This window comes from Chiloscyllium plagiosum, unplaced genomic scaffold (assembly GCF_037043375.1).
Source record: "Chiloscyllium plagiosum isolate Xiang-an unplaced genomic scaffold, Cpla_swu_hap1 HiC_scaffold_1, whole genome shotgun sequence".
Taxonomy (NCBI): domain Eukaryota; kingdom Metazoa; phylum Chordata; class Chondrichthyes; order Orectolobiformes; family Hemiscylliidae; genus Chiloscyllium; species Chiloscyllium plagiosum.
In genome coordinates this window covers 158,105,990-158,126,688 of record NW_028270139.1, presented here as the reverse complement: position 1 = coordinate 158,126,688, position 20,699 = coordinate 158,105,990, and the positions used below count along the sequence as shown (strand labels likewise).

The following is a 20,699-nucleotide window of genomic DNA, read 5'->3' as shown; positions in this document are numbered from 1 at the left end:
AAGGGTTCAGAAAAGATTTACAAGGGTGTTGCTAGGGTTGGAGGATCGGAGCTACAGGGAGAGGCTAAACAGGCTGGGTCTGTTTTCCCTGGAGCGTCGGAGGCTGAGGGGTGACCTTATAGAGGTTTATAAAATTATGAGGGGCATTGATAGGATAAATAGGCAAAGTCATTTCCCTGGAGTCGGGGAGTCCAGAACTAGAGGGCATGGGTTTAGGGTGAGAGGGGAAAGATATAAAAGAGACCTAAGGGGCAACTTTTTCCACACAGAAGGTGGTACGTGTATGGAATGAGCTGTTAGAGGATATGGTGGAGGCTGGTACAATTGCAACATTTAAGAGGCATTTGGATGGATATATGAATAGGAAGGGTTTGGAGGGTTATGGGCCAGGTGCTGGCAGGTGGGACTAGATTGGTTTGGGATGGCTGGTCAGCACGGACAGGTTGGACCGACGGGTCTGTTTCCATGCTGTACATCTCCTGGACTCTGACTACAAGCAGATCATAGTAAGCAAGGATGTACAGATTAAAAAGATTTAGAGAAAGGCATACAGGTTACTTGCACAGGGCATGCGCAACTGTGTCGTTGTCATATTATCAGTTCAGTCAAACAATCAGGAATCATCTTCGCCAACTGAAAGAAAATACTTTGCTCTTTGAGCTCTGCTTCAATCCCAAACAACTACTTGATTTAACAAACAAACACACAATGAATAAATGTACAGGCACAGACGGATTGGGTAGGAACTAACAGAGCCAGGAGTCATTTCTCCTGCATGAAAGAATTTACACAACAGTACCTGATCATCCATCTGTACCAGCTAGGTGGTCTCATTTCCTGGACTCCATTTGCATTACTTCCGACTTCCACTATACTTTGCAAACAACCTACCTACTAACACAATACATATTAAATGTACATGCTTGAGCATATATGGAGGCACTTACTGTAGTTAGAATGGATGGTTTCAGAGACGTCAAAGGCACTTTGATCATTTTCCCATTCGGGTTCATAGCCTCTAGCTCAATGACGTGCAGCTCATCCTTTGTTTCTGCACCCACACATACCTATTGTCAGAAAACAAAAATAAAAAGGTTATCGCCTTTTCACAAAAAAGTGAAAAAATATTTACAAAGGTGGCCTATAAACCAATTTCTTTCAACTTCATCACTGATGCTTAAAAAAGGAGAAAAATGACAGAACCACAGTATTGGAGACTTGTGGTTGTGTTGCTGAGGATTGGCAAGACAATTGTGCAAGTCACCATCTAGTGGCATCAGCTAGTTATGACAGTGAAAACAAACGATGCAAAAAGCCCTGATGTTTCACAGAGTCGATCACCACAATCTCATTGGAAAAGTTTCACTGCACCCAATAGATTGATTTCAAAGTGCTGCTCATTTGTGCCTTCACGAAGGGCAGCTAATATGCAAGATGCTACGAAGGCCAAATGCAATGAGCGACCCGATAAATCAGTTTCTAGTGGCGTTGGTCAAGGGGATATTACAGACAGGATACTGGGAAAACACAAAGTTCTTTCAAATGATGTCAAGGAATCATAACCTGAACAGACACCTGACAGTGCTGCACTGGACATGTCATCTTAATTATTTGGTCAACTTGTGAAGGCATCAGAAACTGAAAACAAAAAATGTTATTGCAAAAAGGGGGAAGATTTAGCAAGGTATTATTAACGCAAGTTGATGGCCCCCACATTAGTGGCATATGACACATGTAGTTAGTAACAACTACAATTACAAAAGGAGTAACAAATACATCCTGTTTGCATACAGTCTCAAATTCATATAGAATATCAACGAGCAGTTTAACCTTTTTAACGTTGTTAGCAAAATGACAATACAAAAGGATAGAGTAACAGTACTTTCTGGCCGTGCAGGATTTCCTTTCTTGGCTAGTGTTTAAGAGGTATTGACTAAAATGGCACCTTGACTTGACTAAACTTCCGGAATGTGGAAACACTTGCAATTCAGCATGGAAAGGGGAGTTGCAAAGGTCAGCTCTAGTAGTACAAAAATAACTGCTTGATTCCGGGAGACGAAAGCAATCCAAATCAATACTGAGCAATTACACCAGGGTAGGTCATGGCAAGAGGTGAGAATTCATTTGTCACTGGCTGTGCCAGCATTTATTGACCCTCCCTCGTTGCCCTCGAGGTGGTGGTGAGCGGCAGCCCGGCCCACAATGCCCTCAGGACGGGAATCCCATAAAATATTTAATGCTTCACTCTGAATGTTGACAGACATTTGTTAAGCGAATGACTATATTTAACCTAACCTCATGAGCACATCCTTAAGAGTCCATTCACTCAACTGCATTCGATATTCTTACACTCTTAATACCACCTCCAGAGTTGAACAATGATCCATCTCAGACTGCTTCAGTGGCCCCCAGCATTACAGATTCCAACCTTCAGCCATTTTGATCACTTCACATGTTAAGAAGAAATAACTGGAGGCATTTGATATTGCAAAAGCAACAGACCCTTATAACAAATCACCAATAATGCTGAAGAACTGTACACCTTTCAGCACCCCTGGCGAAGCAGTTCCAGTAGAGCTACATCTACTCAACAATGTGGAAAATTGCCCTGGTACATCCTGTATACAAAAAGCAGAACAAGTCAAACCTGGCCAATAACTAGGAGAAAGTGAGGACTGCAGATGCTGGAGATCAGAACTGAAAGTGTGTTGCTGGTAAAGCGCAGCAGGTCAGGTAGCATCCAAGGAGCAGGAGAATTGACATTTCGGGCAGGAGCCCTTCTTCAGGAATTCTTCAGGGCTCATGCCTGAAACATTGATTCTCCTGCTCCTTGGATACTGCCTGACCTGCTGCGCTTTTCCAGCAACACATTTTCAGCTCTGGCCAATAACTAGCCCATTAGTCTACTCTCAAACAAGAGTAATGGAAAGTGACATCAACATAGCACTTGCTCAGCAATAACCATCCCCTTAAAGCTCAGTTTGGGTTCAGTCAGGATCTCTCAGCTCCTGACCTCATTAGAGCCTTGGCTCAAACATGGACAAAATAGTTGAGATCCAGAGGAGAGGCGAATGCGACTGCTCTCAGTTTCAAGATCATATTTACTAGAGTATAACATCAAGAAGCCCTAGGAAGACCAAGATCAATGAGAATCAGGATGAAAATGTTATGCAGGCTGAAGTGATACCTGGTACACAAGATAACGTTGTGGAGATCAGCTCCAGCAGAAACCCCTCAGGGTACTGTCCTAGGTGCAACCATCTTCAGCTACTTCATCAATGACCTTCTCTCCATCATAAGGTCTGAAGTGGGGATGTCTGTGCTTGGCCCTCTGGTTTAGAGGGATGTGGGCTGGTAAATGGGACTAGATTAATTTAGGATAGGTTGTCAGCATGGACAAGTTGGATCAAAGGGTGTGTTTCCATACTGTACAACTCTATGACTATCAATGCCTGAGGAATTACCAGCAACTGGAAGTGGAATTGGATCAGCTATTTAAAAACTGCAGCTATAAGAGAAAGTCAGAAGCTAGGAACTCAAAGTGACATAACTCCTAACACTCCAAAGCATGCCCACCATTTAGAAGATGCAAGTTAGAAGCTGATGGAATACTCCTACCTTCCTGGATGAGTATAGCTCTGACAACAGCAGCACCACCTGCAAGTTCCCCCTCCAAATCACTCACCCCCAAGTTGGAAATATATCATAGCTCCTGCATTGTTACTGGGTCACACTGCTGCAAATCCCTAACAGCATCATGGGCGCAACAACAACTTTGAGAGCAAACAGGAATCACTAATTAATGTAAGTCCAGTGTAACCCAGTTTCCATGAATACATAGAACATAGAAGAATACAGCGCAGTACAGGCCCTTTGGCCCTCGACGTTGCGACAATCCAAGCCCACCTAACCTACACTAGCCCACTATCCTCCATATGCCTATCCAATGCCCATTTAAATGCCCATAAAGAGGGAGAGTCCACCACTGCTCCTGGCAGGGCATTCCACGAACTCACGACTCGCTGAGTAAAGAATCTACCCCTAACATCTGTCCTATACCTACCCCCCCTTAATTTAAAGCTATGCCCCATCGTAATAGCTGACTCCATACGTGGAAAAAGGTTCTCATGGTCAACCCTATCTAAACCCCTAATCATCTTGCACACCTCTATCAAGTCACCCCTAATTAAAAAACTTAGCTCAGATCAACCTTGTTCTTTTTATTTTATTATCGGTTTCTTTGGCTTATTTTCCTATCCCTCCCACTTACAAAGGAAGTGCATCATTTTGCTATGTTAAGAGATAATTAAGATGAAAATAGTTATGAAAACAAAAAGTTGTTGAAATATGGGAGAAGGCCATTCATCCCCTCAAGCCTATTCTGCTATCTAGATCAAGACTAAATCATCTACCTCAACGCAACTTTCCCACACTATCCTCAAATATACAGTAGTGTGCGCAATTCTTAAATGCACATTATTGGAGGAAGTGATCGCACTGGAGAGACTGCTTGGCAGAAGAGTTTCAGTTATGATGAGAGATTGGACAGACTGGAGTTAGTTTCCCTAGAGCAGAGAGGATTGTCATTAAACTTTGGGGCCCGACACAGGACAGACACAAGGCAACTTTTCTTCTTGATACAATGACCAGGAAAGATAGATTTAAGGTAAGGAGCGGAAAGTTAAAGAGATACCAGAAGGTGGGAATCTGGAACTCACTGCTTGTAAGGGTGGGAGAGATAGAATCCCTCATAACATGCAATCAGCATTTAGATGCCCATTTGAGATGCCAAGGAATACGAGGCTATGCGTGAAGTGCTGGAAAACAGGATTAAAACAGTCAAGAGGTGGTCTTGACTGGCATTGACTCAATGGGCTGAAGGGCCTTTTCCTGTGCTGTACCTAGAGTCAGAGATGTACAGCATGGAAACAGACCCTTCGGTCCAACCAGTCCATGCCGACTAGATATCCCAACCTAATCTAGTCCCACCTGCCAGCGCCCGGCCCAAATCCCTCCAAACCCTTCCTATTCATATACCCATCCAAATGCCTCTTCAAATGTTGCAATTGTACCAGCCTCCACCACATCCTCTGGCAGCTCATTCCATACACGCACCACCCTGTGTGAAAATGTTGCCCCTGAGGTCTCTTTTATATCTTTCCACTCTCACCCTAAGCCTAAGCCTTCTAGTTCTGGACAACCTGACCCCAGGGAAAAGACTGTCTATTTATCCTATCTATGCTCCTCATGATTTTATAAACCTCTATGACGTCACCCCACAGCCTCCAACACTCCAGGAAAACAGTCCTAGCCTATTTAACCTCTCCTCATAGCTCAAATCCTCCAACCCAGGCAACATTCTTGTGAATCTTTTCTGAACCCGTTCAAGTTTCACAACATCTTTCTGATAGGAAGGAGACCAGAATTGCACGCAATATTCCAACAGTGGCCTAACCAATGTCCTGCACAGCCACAACATGACCTCCCAACTCCTGTACTCAATACACTGACCTATAAAGGAAAGCATACCAAACGCCTTCTTCACTATCCTATCTACCTGCGACTCCACTTTCAAGGAGCTATGAACCTGCACTCCAAGGTCTCTTTGTTCAGCAACACTCCCTAGGACTTTACCATTCAGTGTATAAGCCCTGCTAAGATTTGCTTTTCAAAATGCAGCACCACGCATTTATCGGAATTAAATTCCATCTGCCACTTCTCAGCTCATTGGCCCATCTGATCAAGATCCCATTGTAATCTAAGGTAATCATCTTCGCTGTCCACTACACCTCCAATTTTATGTTATCTGCAAACTTACTAACTATACCTCTTATGCTCACATCCAAATTATTTATATAAATGATGGAAAGTAGTGGACCCAGCACTGATCCTTTAATTCTTTGAAAAGGTGACGAAGGAGGTTGATGAGGGGAAAGCGGTAGATGTGGTATATATGGATTTTAGTAAGGCGTTTGATAAGGTTCCCCATGGTAGGCTACTGCAGAAAATACGGAGATATGGCATCGAGGGTGAGTTGGAGGTTTGGATTAGGAATTGGCTGGATGGAAGAAGACAGAGGGTAGTAGTTGATGGCAAAGTTTCTTCATGGAGTGCCGTCACTAGCGGTGTTCCGCAAGGATCTGTTTTGGGACCATTGCTGTTTGTCATTTTTATAAATGACCTGGAAGAGGGGTTAGAAGGTTGGGTGAGCAAGTTTGCGGATGATACGAAAGTCGGAGGAGTTGTTGACAGTGAGGAAGGATGTGGCAGGTTACAGCAGGATATAGAGAAGCTGCAGAGCTGGGCAGAAAGGTGGCAAATGGAATTCAATGTAGCTAAGTGTGAGGTGATTCACTTTGGGAAGAATAACAAAAAGATGGGGTACTGGGCTAATGGTCGCATACTTGGTAGTGTGGATGAGCAGAGGGATCTTGGTGTCCATGTACACAGATCTCTGAAATTTGCCACCCAGGTAAATAGTGCGGTGAGTAAGGCATATGGCGTACTGGCTTTTATTGGTAGAGGAATTGAGTTCCGGAGTCCTGAGGTCATGTTGCAGTTGTATAAGACTCTGGTGCGGCCGCATCTGGAATATTGTGTGCAGTTTTGGTGCCATACTATAGGAAGGATGTGGAGGCACTGGAACGGGTGCAGAGGAGGTTTACCAGGATGTTGCCTGGTATGGAAGGAAGATCGTATGAGGAAAGACTGAGACACTTGGGGCTGTTTTCATTAGAGAAAAGAAGGTTTAGGGGTGACTTGATTGAGGTGTACAAGATGATTAGGGGGTTAGATAGGGTTGACAGTGTGAACCTTTTCCCGCGTATGGAGTCGGGTATTACAAGGGGGCATAGATATAGGACTGAAGTTAGGGGTAGGTTCTTCACTCAGCGAGTCGTAAGTTCATGGAATGCCCTGCCAGTAGCAGTGGTGGACTCTCCCTCTTTATGGGCATTTAAGCAGGCATTGGATAGGTATATGGAGGATAGTGGGTTAGTATAGGTTAGGTGGGCTTGGATCGGCGCAACATCGAGGGCCAAAGGGCCTGTACTGCGCTGTATTCTTCTATGTTTATGCATTTCTATGTTTATGATCCTTGTGGCGCTCCATTGGTCACAGGCCTCCAGTCTGAAAAACAACCCTCCATCATCACCTTTGGTATTATACCTTTGAGCCAGTTCTGAATCCAAATAAAGAAGAGAGTGGTCCTAAAGGAAGAGTGCTAAACTGGGCCAAGGCCAATTATATCAAAATTAGGCAGGAGCTGGGAAATGTGGATTGGACACAGCTATTTGAAGGAAAGTCGACATTTGAGATGTGGGAGACTTTCAAAGATAAGTTAAAGATAGTGCAGGATAGACATGTCTCGTTGAAGACAAAGGATAGGAAGGGCAAGATTCGTGAACCGTGGATGACAGGAGAAATTGTACGACTAGCCAAGAGGAAAAGGGAAGCGCACATAAGGTCTAGGCAGCTGAGAACAGAATGGGCCCAGGAGGAATACCGGAAGAGTAGGACAAGTCTTAAACAAGGAATCAAGCGGGCTAAAAGGGGTCATGAAATAGCTTTAGCTAGCAGAATTAAGGAAAATCCCAAAGCATTTTATTCTTATACAAGCAGCAAGCGGGTAACTAGAGAAAGGATTGGTCCACTAAAAGATAACAAAGGAAGGCTGTGTGTTGAACCCGAGAGAATGGGTGAGATTCTGAATGATTATTTTGCAGGTGTTCACTAAGGAGAGGAACATGATGGATCTTGAGATTAGAGATAGAAGTTTGATTAGTCTGGATCACATTAGCAAAAGTAGGGAAGATGTGTTGGGTATGCTAGAGGTTATTAGGGTGGGCAAATCCCCAGGACCGGATGGGATCTATCCCGGGTTACTGAGGGAGGAGAGAGGAAATATTTGGGGCCCTGACAGATATCTTTGTAGCATCCTTAAATATAGGGGAGGTGCCAGAGGACTGGAAGGTTGCTCATGTTGTCCCCCTGTAAAAGGGTAGTAGGGATATTCCAGGTAACTACAGACCAGTGAGCCCGACATCGGTGGTGGGGAAGTTGCTAGAGAGGGTACTGACAGATAGAATCTTTATTTATTTGGAAAGGAATGAGCTTATCGGTGATGGGCAACATGGTTTTTTGCGGGGGAGATCGTGCCTTACCAACTTGATAGAGTTCTTTGAGGAAGTGACCAAGTTGTTAGATGAAGGAAGGGCTGTTGATGTCATATACATGGACTTTAGTAAGGAGTTTGAGAAGGTTCCCCATTGTAGACTAATGGAGAAAGTGAAGTCACATGGTGTGCAGGGTGTTCTAGCTGGGTGGATAAAGAACTGGTCGAGCAACAGGAGACAGAGTAATAGTTGAAGGGAGTTTCTCAAAATGGAGAAAGGTGACCAGTGGTGTTCCACAGGGGTCAGTATTGGGGCCACTGTTGTTTGTAAAATACATAAATGATCTAGAAGAGGGCACTGTTGGTATGATCAGCAAGTTTGCAGATGACACAAAGATTGGTGGAGTGGCAGAAAGCATAAGGGACTGTCAGAGAATACAGGAGGATATAGATAGACTGGAGAGTTGGGCTGAAAAGTGGCAGATGGTTTTCAATCCAGACAAATGTGAGGTGATGCATTTAGGCAAGTCTAATTCCAGAGCAAATTATACAATGAATGGAAGAGCCTTGGAAAAAGTTGATGGGCAGAGAGATCTGGGAGTGCAGGTCCATTGTACCCTGAAGGTTGCTGCACAGGTGGATAGAGTGGTCAAGAAGGCATATAGTATGCTTGCCTTCATTTGACGGGGTATTGAGTATAAGAGCTGGCAAGTCATGTTGAAATTGTACAAAACATTGGTTCAGCCGCATTTAGAATAATGCGTACAGTTCTGGGCGCCACATTACCAAAAGGATGTGGACGCTTTAGAGAGGGTGCAGAGAAGGTTTACGAGGATGTTGCCTGGTATGGAAGGTGCTAGCTATGAAGAGAGGTTGAGTAGGTTAGATTCATTTTCACTAGAAAAAAGGAGATTGACGGGGGACCTGATTGAGGTTTACAAAATCATGAAGGATATAGACAGGGTGGATAGAGACAAGCTTTTTCCAAGGGTAAAGGATTCAATAATGAGAGGTCATGCTTTCAAAGTGAGAGGTGGAATGTTGAAGGGGGATACAAGGGGTAAGTACTTCACACGTGGCAAGTACTTCATACAGAGGGTGGTGGGTGTTTGGAACCCATTGCCAGCAGAGGTGGTAAAGGCAGGCACGGTAGATTAGTTTAAGATGTGTCTGGACAGATGCACGAGTAGGTGGGGAGCAGAAGGATACGGATGCTTCGGAATTGACCGACAGGTTTAGACAATACATTTGGATCGGCTCAGGCTTGGAGGGCCGAAGGGCCTGTTCCTGGGCTGTAAATTTTCTTTATTCTTTTTCCCTGTATTCCATGAGATCTAACCTTACTAATCAGTTTCCCATGGGGAATCTTGTTAAATGCCTTACTGAAGTCATATGGATCACATCCATTGCTCTGCCCTCATCGATCTTCTTTGTTACTTCTTCAGAAAACTTAATCAAGTTTGTGAGACATGATTTCCCACGCATAAAGCCATGTTGACTATCCCTAATCAGTCCTTGCCTTTCCAAATACATGGACATCCTGTCCCTCAGGATTCCCTCCAACTTGCCCACCAACCTTATGCTCGCTGGTCTATAATTCCCTGACTTGACCTTACCACCCTTCTTAAACAGTGGCACCACGTTAGCCAACATCCAGTCTTCCAGCACCTCACCCGTGACTATCGATGATACAAATATCTCAGCAAGAGGCCCAGCAATCACTACCCTAGCTTCCCACAGAGCTCTGGAATACACCTGATCAGGTCCTGGGGATTTATCCACTCTTATGCATTTCAAGAAGCCTAGCACTTTCTCCTCTGTAGTATGGACATTTTTCAAAGTGTCACCATCTAGCTCCCTACATTCTGTATCTTCCATGTCCATAGGAAGGAGACCAGGATTGAACACAATATTCCAAAAGTGGCTTAACTATTGCGCTATGCATTCCTCTCATCCATAGTCACATTTTTAGATGAAATAACTGAGATTAGACTTGCATCTCTATTTCTATGATACATATTTCTTTATGTTACTAGTATCCAAAAATCCATTAACCTCTTTTTTGAAATATCCAAAGACAGCCCTTGGGAATAATTTTAACTATGTATTGAGTAAAGAAATTTCTTATCTCAGTCCTAAATGGCTTGCCTCTTATTTGGAGACCACACAGCCTGTACAAATACCTTTTATGCATCCATACTATAAGTCCTAAGTTTCAACTGGGTCACCTCTCATTCTTTGAAACTCTGAATAATACAGATTCAGTCTCCTCAAAGTGTAGTCCCTCCATCCAAGAATTAGTCTGGTGAGTTTGTACTGCACTTCCTTGATAGCAAATATGTCCATCCTGAGTAAGGGGACCAAAATTGTGTAGAATACTCCCAGTGCAATTCCACCAAGGTTCTAAAAATTGCATCAGGACATCTTTAGTCCTGTACACTCATCCTCCTGCAATACCAGTCAGCATACCACATGCCTTCCTAAATGCATGGTGAACACACATGTCACCCTTCAATCACTTATGAACAGGGACATCCAGATCCCTTTGGACATCAACACCATTCTGCAGCTTGTGGGAAATAGTTAAAAATCTGAAAGAAAAAGTGCAGCGCTTTATTTTCTATAATGGTGTTTATACCATCTTTGAAGTTCAACATACTACATTGCATGCAATCTATTTCCCTTCATTATCCAAAATGATATCCCATGGCATCTTCAAAATCATATAAAATTAAAGAGTGCGCTGTAAATTTAAGGCCTTAGAATGGGAAATGGTGAGTCAGAGAATCAATAACAGTTAATGTCTAGCCTGAAGAATGACAAACAGCCTCTGGCTAAAATGTGAAAAGAAAAATAAGTGCTAAAAAGAATACAAGGAGAGTTGAAGTCTCTAATTAACCCACTTTAAATTGTTCTTGTGCAATATTCCTGGTCAAAGAGATGAGCCTGGAGCGGTGGCAAAGAAACTTAATGGCATGCATAACAGGGGAGCAACAGGGTGCCACCTTGGCAAACAGCAGCAATAAGCGACAGCTCAGGTCTCAAAAGCTTTTACCTTGGAGCGACATGGCTACAAAGCGGAGATTCCAGTTTCATGACTGGACAGCTCCAGCTAAATTTGACAGAGACTGGGCGCTTTGAAAGACTTCTCTGGCTTTCCTGTGGTTGCATCAATTTGCTACGAATGCATGCAACTTCTCTGTATGTGGCGATATGCATTAATTCCTGCCTCCGGAAGTCGGTGCTACGCATGGGCCTTCAGGGTCTCGGGAAATTAATGGGATTGAAAGCTGATAAATACACAGGACCAATTAATTTACAGTCCAGTGTACTTAAGGAAGTGGTGCTAGAAATAATGGCTGCATTGGTCCTTTAAGATCCTTGGACATGAACAGCTCTGATAGATTGGGCATTGGCTAATGTAACTCCACTATTTGAAAAATAAATTGTAGAGAGAAAACACAAAATCAACTGTAGAAGTCCTGCCCTGGTTTGTCTTACCAAAACACAACATCTCACATTTACCAAAATTAACCTTCACCTGCAACTCCTCAGCCCATTGGCCCATCTGAACAAGGTCTTGTTGCACTCTGAAATAATCTTCACTGCCCAATGCACCACCAAGTTTGGTGTCAGATGCAAACTTATGAATCATCTCCTCTATATTCAATTCCAAATCATTTTATGTAAGTGAAAAGCAGTGGACTCAGCTCCAATTGTCATGGCACATCACTGGTCACAGGCCTCCAGTCCAAAACAAAACAACCTTCTACTATCACCCTCTGTCTCCTATCTTCAAGCCAATTTTGTATCCAATTGGCTAGCTTCCGCCTGGGGATCCCATGTGATCCAACCTTACTAACCAATCTACCACGCGGAACTTTGCTTTGCTGAAGTCCACATAGACAACACATATCGCTCCACCTTCAATCTGCTTTGACACCTCTTCAAAACAAAAAACTGAAGTTAGTGAGGCATGATTTCTCACACACAAATATGGAGTTTAACAACTTTGGGGCAGATACTGAAGTCTTATGCTCTCCCCCCACCCCCACACACTTGTTATCACATGGTCTGACTTTACACACAACCCACTGTTAGCCAGTAAGGGTCCCCATTAGCAGCTATTTACTCTCCTAGGCTGACTGTTATCCACTCCTTGTCTGTCCAACTGTTTTTCTTTCTCTGAGCTCTATCTCCACCTATCATTTACTCCTTACCCTTTCTCCCTAACCAACCTTCTGCATATAAATCAACATTCTCCTAGCTATCATCAGTTCTGAAGGGTTACTGGAACTGAAACAATACCTGATTTCTCTCCAGACCTGATGAGTTTTTCCAACAATTTGGTTTTTGTTATGAACAGAATCAGCATGAATTTGGGCTTGACAAATCTATTGGAATATTTTGAAAATGTAACTTAAAGAGTTGATATGGGAGAACCAGTGATGTGATTTACTTGGTCTTTCAGAAGTCTTTCAATGAGGTTCCAAGCAAGAGACTAGCATGGAAACTTAAACCACATGGGATTGAGGCTAGTGTACGTGGATACAGATCTGATTAACAATCAGGAAACAAGTTCTTAAAATAGATGTGCGAGGCAAGTTTTCTTTCCTTACAGACAGTGATAGGCACCTGGAACACAACACCAAGGGAGAAGCTGATTTGATAGCAACATTTAAGAGATGTTGAGACAGCTTTGAACAGGCAGGGAATAGAGAGAGATACAGACCATGTGCAGACAGATGGGATCAGTTTAGAATGACATCTTGGTTGGCAGAGATACGGTGGGCCAAACAGCCTGTTCCTGTGCAGTACTGTTCTGTTATACTAAAGAGAAGAATGAACGGATGGGTGGCAGCCAATAACTAGTGGGTTTCTGCAGGAATCAGTGCTTGGACCCCATCTATTCACAACATATATTAATGATTTAGATAAGGGAATTAAATATATCTAATTTAATACACAAAGTTGGGTGGGAGGGTGAGCTGTGAGAATATGCAGTGATGCTTCACTGTGATTTGGACAAGTTGAGTAAAAGGGATGGCAGATAACCTCTCACTTATCTGCATTATATTTTATCAACTTTGGCAGCAAAAACAGGAAGGTAGATCAGCATCTGCTTTAGACCGGAAAAAAGATGCAATGCAACAAAACCTGGGTGACCTTAATCCCTTGTCAAAAAGACAAGATGGTTTACCAGACTGATTCCTGGGTTGGCAGGGCTGACGGATTCCAGAAGAGGTTTCAAAGAGAGTCAGGTATCTGAAAGCGACAAAGTCAGAGGGCAACAGAGATAGGATCGGAGAATGGGACTGGCTGGGCAGCTCCGTCAGGACCTGGTATAGGCATGACGGGTCGAATGGCCTCCTTCTGTACAATAAAATTCAATGACTCTACAAGAATAGGGAAAAATCTCAAATCTATAAAATTCTAACAGACCCACACAGAATAAATGCAGGAAGGATGTTCTCAATGACCAGGAATCCAGACCCAGGAGTCATACACTAAGGATCGGGGAGTAGGCCACAGTAGCTCTTGAGGTGTAGTGATAGTGTGCCTACCACAGTGTGTTCAAATCCCACCTGGTCCAGAAGCATGTAATAACATCTGAGCAGGGTGATTAGAAATACCCATGACGTAGGCTATTTAGGACTGAAAAACAGAAATTTCTTCATCCAGAGAGTGACGAGGATGTGGAATTCACTGCCAGGAAAGTGGTTGAGGTGTAAACATTGAATGTTTTCAAGGAGTTAGTACAAGTCTTCTGGCTAAAGCGATCAAAGTATACGGGGAGAGACATGGACCAGAGTTGGATAACCAGCCATGTTGATAGTGAGTGGTGGAGGAGGCTGGAAGGTCTGAATGGCCGGATACTGCTGCTATTTTCGATGACAATCCCATCGGTCAGGACACTCACCGTCCTGAGAATGAGTTGGTGTGCCATCCGATCATCATGCACCTGGAATTTGTATTCCTTTCGCCCTTCCTCCAGCACACATCCTAAAGAATCAAATCAGAAAAATTAACTTGACCAACTCATTTCCAAGGTGCATGCAAAACATTTTTGTTGACAGCAAAAACTTTGAAAGCAGGTTTGTAAAAGAAGGGACATTCTCCCAGTGTCTGCGTAGGTTTCCTCCTGCTACTCCGGATTCCTCCCACAGTCCAAAGATGTGCAGATTAGCTAGATTACCAATGCTAAATTGACCAAAATGTCCAGGGATATGCAAGCTAGATGGATCAGCCACAGTAAATGCAGGGTTACAGGGATAGGGTAGAGGGTGGGTCTGAGTGGGATGGTCTGAGGGGACGGGTTCACTCGACAGGCTGAATGGCCTGCTTCCATACTATAGGGATTCTATGACCTAATTTTTCTAAGCTCCCACCAATGAAGAAATACTCTGCACATTTGTTCTTCCTGCCAAATTGGATAACCGCACCTCTCAAGGAGAACCAAATTCCCCTTCTGGGTTCTAATCAGTCCTACTCTTCCTACGACCACCCTTTTATTATTTGTGTTATTGAAAACTTTGGGATTCCTTCTCATGTCACTTGTAGCATCTGCTTGTTATCCCCGTTGCATCTGCTCGTTATCCCCGTTGCTTTTCTCCTCCCTTCGGCATTCAGCTTTCATATTACATTTTCTACACGATACCGGTCTTTCACACACTTCTTCCTTTTCTATCTAGGGAACTCTGGATTTGTTTGCTGCCCCGAACCTTTTGAAGGCTTAAACCTCGACTTGTGTTGAAACCATTTTCTCTCTGAAGGTGGTTCAGCTGAGGCTGTGGCAAATAGATTTTTGACTTCCAAAAAATAAAAAAAAAAGGGGAGTCAATGAACAGGCAAGGAAGTGGAGTTGGGGCAGAAGATCAGCCTTGATACACTGAACGATGGCAAAGCTAAAAATCACAACTCCAGGTTATAGTCCAACAGATTTATTTGGAAGCACTCAGCTTTCAGAGCACTGCTCCTTCATTGGGTGGTTCATCAACAACCTGATGAAGGAGCAACACTCCGAAAGCTGGTGCTTCCAAGTAAACCTGTTGGGTTATAACCTGGTGTTGTGTGGTTTTTAAACTTTGTACACCCCAATCCAACACCTGCACCTCCAAATCACGAACGATGGCAGACTGGGTTATATCACTGAACTCCATTCCCTTTTTGTTATAAACGTGAACTTAATAAGCTGGTTATACTTTAAATGTGTCTCCTTTAATTCAGAGGTGAAACAGAACATTGCCGCATGTGGGATAGTCATCTGCCCAGAAACACATCTGTGTGATCTGTGACTGCAGCTTAAACCCAAATAACAGGATTCCCACCAAGGAACATTGTGAAAGAACGAGAGTAAGAGACACAGAAATCAAAGGGAGCCAGTGTTTAACGTTTCAGCATCTTTTAGCTTTAACACTAAGTGAGTAAGACAGGAAAAACTCAATGAGGGTCACGATACTAATGTTGTTTAGCAGTACCTTATGTGACCAGATGGTCTCCATTTTCTCAGAAATAAGGCAACGTCTAGCTTTCAGACTTGCAGTCTCTCCCCAAGTTGAGCGGCTGCTCCAAATTTTCAGCCACAAGCTCTCCCACCTGGCAAACCCAGTGCCTCAAGGATCTGTCCAGGCAAGATGGAATTGCCACCTCCTCTCCCCCCCCCCCCCCCCCCCCCCCACCCAAGAAACCCAAACAAATAATCTGCTGGATGTCAGTCTCAACCCGATAAGCTAAGCAGTACTTCTCTTTCACCCCTGACTATAGGTGGTGGCTGGAATAGCAAGACAACAGTCAACAGAACAACAGTGCCCCTGGTCCACTATGGGGCCCAGGACTTTTAGAGTGTGCATGTGGGGGAGACAGCACAAAACCACAAGAATGCAACACCAAGTGAGCAAGGGCAAGGCAAAGGAGAGAGACTACTATAGGAAGTACAGTCAATGGAATATTAACGTTTTATTTTACTTTAGCAATTATCTGGAAGACATGACAGGTCTACTAATCCAGAGACCCAGGCAATATCTCAGGAACCCACAATGGCAGATGGTGGAATTTGAATTTAATAAAGAACAGCTGGACTTTAGAATTTAACAACAGCCATGACATTGTTGTCAAGTGTCAGACAAAAAAAATCTGATTCACCAATGCGTTTTAAGGAAGGATACTGCCATCCTGCTCTCGTTTGGTCTCTATGTGACTGCAGACCCACAGCAAAGTGGTTTAACTCTTAAGTACCCTCTAGGCAATTAGCGATGGGCAATAAATGTCGGTCTACATGCTGACATCCCATGAAAGAATGGAAAAAACATTTTATTAGCTATTTTTAACTTAGGTATGCAGTCATTTAAAGTACTGTGGTATTGTATTCCAAGTACAGGGTACACATTCAAATCACTTTCTTTGCGATGAAACTCATCTCCAGTTTTAACATGGGGTTTATGGAACAAATGCCAACACCAACTTCAAGTTGTGACTTGGGGACATGCAACTGCTACTGAGAGGATATCCTGCACTGCTCCACTGCTTTGATGTGCAAGGTGAATAGTGAGCTAACAAGAGTTGCTGAGCTGAGTCTTGCTAGTCTAGGTCTGCTTTGGAATGTACATGGCGTGGAGGAGCTGGTGTTGGACTGGGGTGGACAGAGTTAAAAATCACAACACCAGGTTCACTTGGAAGTACTAGCTTTAGGGGTGAGCAGCACTCCTATGAGATTTTTTAACTTGGAATACACACTCCAATTGTTTGTAAGCGCTTTGAGATTTAATTGTGCTCTGACATTCCTCTTGCAGTAGCACAGCCCAAAGAAGAATATATTGCACAGTATTTTCCAACAGCGTTAATCAATCAGTTAACACAAAAGTACCCAGGTTGGCATACTCATTGCTTAAGTATCATTTGTTCTATGTTGCTTGCATTGAAAGAAACCAGCGTAATGAAGCCTTAACATGTGAAAGCTTGTCTTTTGGCAATTCTCATTATGGATTAGGAATTTATGGAGATCAAAAATGTATTCATTTTAATGACTTTTTTACCCCCTTGTATTCTATTCCTCCAAGTCAGCCTTGCATTATCCTTTTTGGATTCTTTCGTGTATCCGAAAATAACACCATTATTTGTATACATCCTGACCACCTTCCCTCCACAGAATGCATAAAGCTCCTTTGTAAGGCCACCATGAAAGCTGCCTCCACCGCGCCCTCACCTTGTACAGTCCAGATCTGGACCGTGTGCCACCTTAAAATAAGCCTTCTCACCTCAGGTTACAACTTCTGGCACTCGCTTTAAACCAAAATTTTCAGGTTCTCAATATTTCTTTTTCCCTATTCACGTACTAGAGGCAGGTACCCCTGGTTGGCCAACATTTATTGAACCCCTTTATCCCTACTTTCTGCCAATCAGCCAATCCTCTAGTGACAATTCAGGAGCTGCTTACAATCTCGTGCATCTGGCAAATTCTTCCAACATATCAAGGCAGAATTTGCAAGACTGATGGATAGTACGCACTGCCAGAATGAGTAACTGCCGTGTTGGCATAACATTACCCCCACAGGAACAGGTAGGTTTGAACATTAACAAAAAAAAAACAAAGCACTAGGGGAAGCTCCAGGTCTGGCAGCAGTCTGCCAAGAGAAAGCGTTTCGGGTCCAGAAATCAGTAATGGAAGATGGAATTTAATCCTGAAATGTCAGAGGTGATGCATTTTAGATTAGATTCCCTACAGTGTGGGGAAACAGGCTATTTGGTCCAACAAGTCCACATCGACTCTCTGACAGTAACCCACCCAAACCCATTCCCCTACATTTACCTCAACATCTTACCTTCACATCATGGAACAATATGGACAATTTAGCCTGGCCAATTCACCTAACCTTCTTTCATTCCTGAAGAAGGGCTTATGCCCGAAACGTCGATTCTCCTGCTCCTCGGATACTGCCTGGCCTGCTGTGTTTTTCCAGCATCACATTTTTCAACTCTGGTCTCCAGCATCTACAGTCCTCACTTTCTCCCAATTCACCTAACCTGCACATCTTTGGATTGTGGGAAGAAACCGGAGCACCCGGGAGGAAACAGGGAGAACGTGCAAACTCCACGCAGACACAGTCACCCAAGGGTGGAATGGAACCCAGGATTCTATGTTATATGTTGCAAGGCAGCAGTGCTAACCACAGAGCCACCGTTTTGTGACATCTAATAAGTGAAGGATTTACACAACGAATGGCAGGTCCCTAGGGAGTACTGAGGAATAAAGGGACCTTGGTGTACAAGTCTGTCGATCCCCGAAGGTGTCAGCACTGGTAGACAGGCTGGTGAGGAAGGCCAACAGGATGCTTGCCTTCATTGGCCACATGACGAATATCAGAGAAGTCTTCTTGCAACTGTATACAGCGGTGGTTATGCCATAGACGGATTACTGTGTGTAGCTCTCTATGCCACAAACTAAAAGATGACTGGTACAAGGAGTCATAGTTTGAAGATATTAGGAGGAAGGTATAAAGGAGAAGTCAGAGATAGGTTCTTTACGCAGAGAGTTGTGAATGCCTGAAATGCGTTGCCAGTGGTGGTGGTGGAAGCAGAGTCATTAGGGGACATTTGAGCAACTGCTGGATATGCACATGGATAGCCATGAGTTGGGGGAGGTGTATAAGTTAAGTTACAACATTTTACATTAGGATTAAACCTCGGCACAACATCGTGGGCCAAAGGGCCTGTTTTGTGCTATACTTTTCTACATTCTATGTGATTGCATTAGAGAAGGTAAAGAGGAGATTCACCAAGACGTTTCTTCAGAGTAAAATTCTCGGTTCAGTAGAGAGACTGGTTAGACTGAATTTGTTTTCCTTGGAGCAAAGGAGCCCGAGGAGAAACCTGAGGGAGGTAAACACAATGAGAGAAATTGACAAGCGGGATCATCAGAACCCCTTCTCCATGGCAGAACTGTCTAATACTAGAGGGCACAAGTTTAAGGCGAGGAGAAAGTGGCTTAAAGGAAATAGGAGCAAAGATTTTTTCTTAAAAACCCAGAGGCTGGTAGAAAATTAGAACACGCTGCCTGAGAGACTGGTGGAAGCAGCCACCATTGCAACATTTAAGCAGCACCTGGACAAGAACAGAAAATGCAAGGGTTTCACAGGCTATGGACCATTGGCAGATAAATGAGATTGTTGCATGCTTGGTGTTTCTGGGTTGGCATGGACACGGTGGGCCAAAGGGCCTGTCTCATTTGGGGACTGGGAGGGGTAGTTGTGAAGGTGGAACAACAAAGGGAGCTTGGGGCTTGGGTTTCAAACAATAAGGGGGGGGGAATGGGGAGAACGAGGGGAGGGGGACAAAATAGGAGGAAGACAAAGTTCAAAGGGAGAGTAGTCAGGGGTTTGGACAGCAGTGCTTGCTGTTAGCCTTCAGGACAGTCAGTCTGGGAGATGAGGATTAGAGGAAAAGGTTGGGGGATCTGCTGGTGTGGGCGAGGGTGCGGTCTGGAGGGATGGAGAGGGTGGACAATGGGAGAGGTACCCAGAAGGGGGGGGGGGGGGCACACAGGGAAAAGGAGGCAGCACCTGGAAGGGGGTGGGGGGGGAAAGAGAGAGGAGAGAGGAAGAAGAGAGGGCAGCTGGAAGGGTAGGGGGTGGAAGGCAAAGAAGACAGGGCACCTGGGGGGGGGGGGGGGGATGAGGAAAGATGGGGCAAGAGGGAGCAAACCAACTAGTTTCAGTGGAAACACTGCGGGGGGGGGGGATAATGACGATGATGAGGGGCACCACAGGGGGAAGAGATGGGGCCACTTGGAAGCGGGGGAAGGGAGGAGGGTGGGGGATGAGGGGGCATGGGGAGGGGGGGGAAAGGGGTATTGGGGGGGGGGGATGTCCCGCGCAATGGCTCCCTCCCTGTGGTTGAGAAGCCAGGGCCTTGTACCCCCTGTGCCGGGTAGGGTCGGGGCCCGAGGCCCTGCCGCTTACCGAACAGGTAAATGCTGGAGTTGAGCAGCTCAGACACGGACACCTTCCGCTCGTCCATCGGCCACCTGCGCCCGCCTCCCCGCGCTGAGTGACAGCAGCATTGACCAATCATAACGCCCTCCCCGGGACACCTGACCAATGAAGGGGGGCCGTGCGGCCTTGGCCAATCAATAAGGGAGCGGGCCGGGAGGGCGGGAAACATACTAACCAATGGAAGTGCGAATAATCAGGCAGAAGGCGGAGCGTCCTGTTGATTTATTCCAATCAGCAGGTGGGGAGGCCCGTCAATCAGAAGCGGGGCGACAGGCTGATTGACAAGCTCCGTGTGTCGGGTACGCCACCTCATGGCGTGGTCCTGTAATTGCTCTGAGCTTCCCTGGACATTGCAAAATGCAACTTGCAGATACCACCTGGTTTATCTTGCCAAAGTAACATTGCCCTGGAAGAAAAGATGAAATAAGGTTCACTGGACTGGAACTAAAGCGCTCAAAGGTTGGTTTGTGTGTGACAGAGGGTGGTGGTGGAGGGTTGTTTTTCAGATTGGAGGCCTGTGACCAGTGGAGTGCCACAAGGATCGGTGCTGGGTCCTCCACTTTTTGTCATTTTCATAAATGATTTGGGTACGAGCATAA

General features: G+C 44.6%; 1 protein-coding gene across 2 annotated transcripts in view; it reads right to left on the bottom strand.

Moving 5' to 3' along the window:
• The window catches only part of npm1b (nucleophosmin 1b), a 129,565-nt gene extending 109,386 nt beyond the window's left edge, over positions 1 to 20,179 (bottom strand). Inside the window, exons 1-4 of one of the 2 annotated variants that reach the window (XM_043693141.2) lie at positions 20,068 to 20,109; positions 18,886 to 18,979; positions 14,034 to 14,116; positions 948 to 1,067 (exon numbers count right to left, since the gene is read on the bottom strand). In XM_043693141.2, coding sequence (XP_043549076.2) covers positions 948 to 1,067; positions 14,034 to 14,060 — 147 coding nt within the window. In that variant the 5' untranslated portion in view covers positions 14,061 to 14,116; positions 18,886 to 18,979; positions 20,068 to 20,109. Of the gene's footprint in view, positions 1 to 947; positions 1,068 to 14,033; positions 14,117 to 18,885; positions 18,980 to 20,067 lie in introns of both variants that reach the window. The other variant, XM_043693064.2, reaches the window with a different exon arrangement.
• Between the last annotated feature and the right edge of the window lie 520 nt (positions 20,180 to 20,699).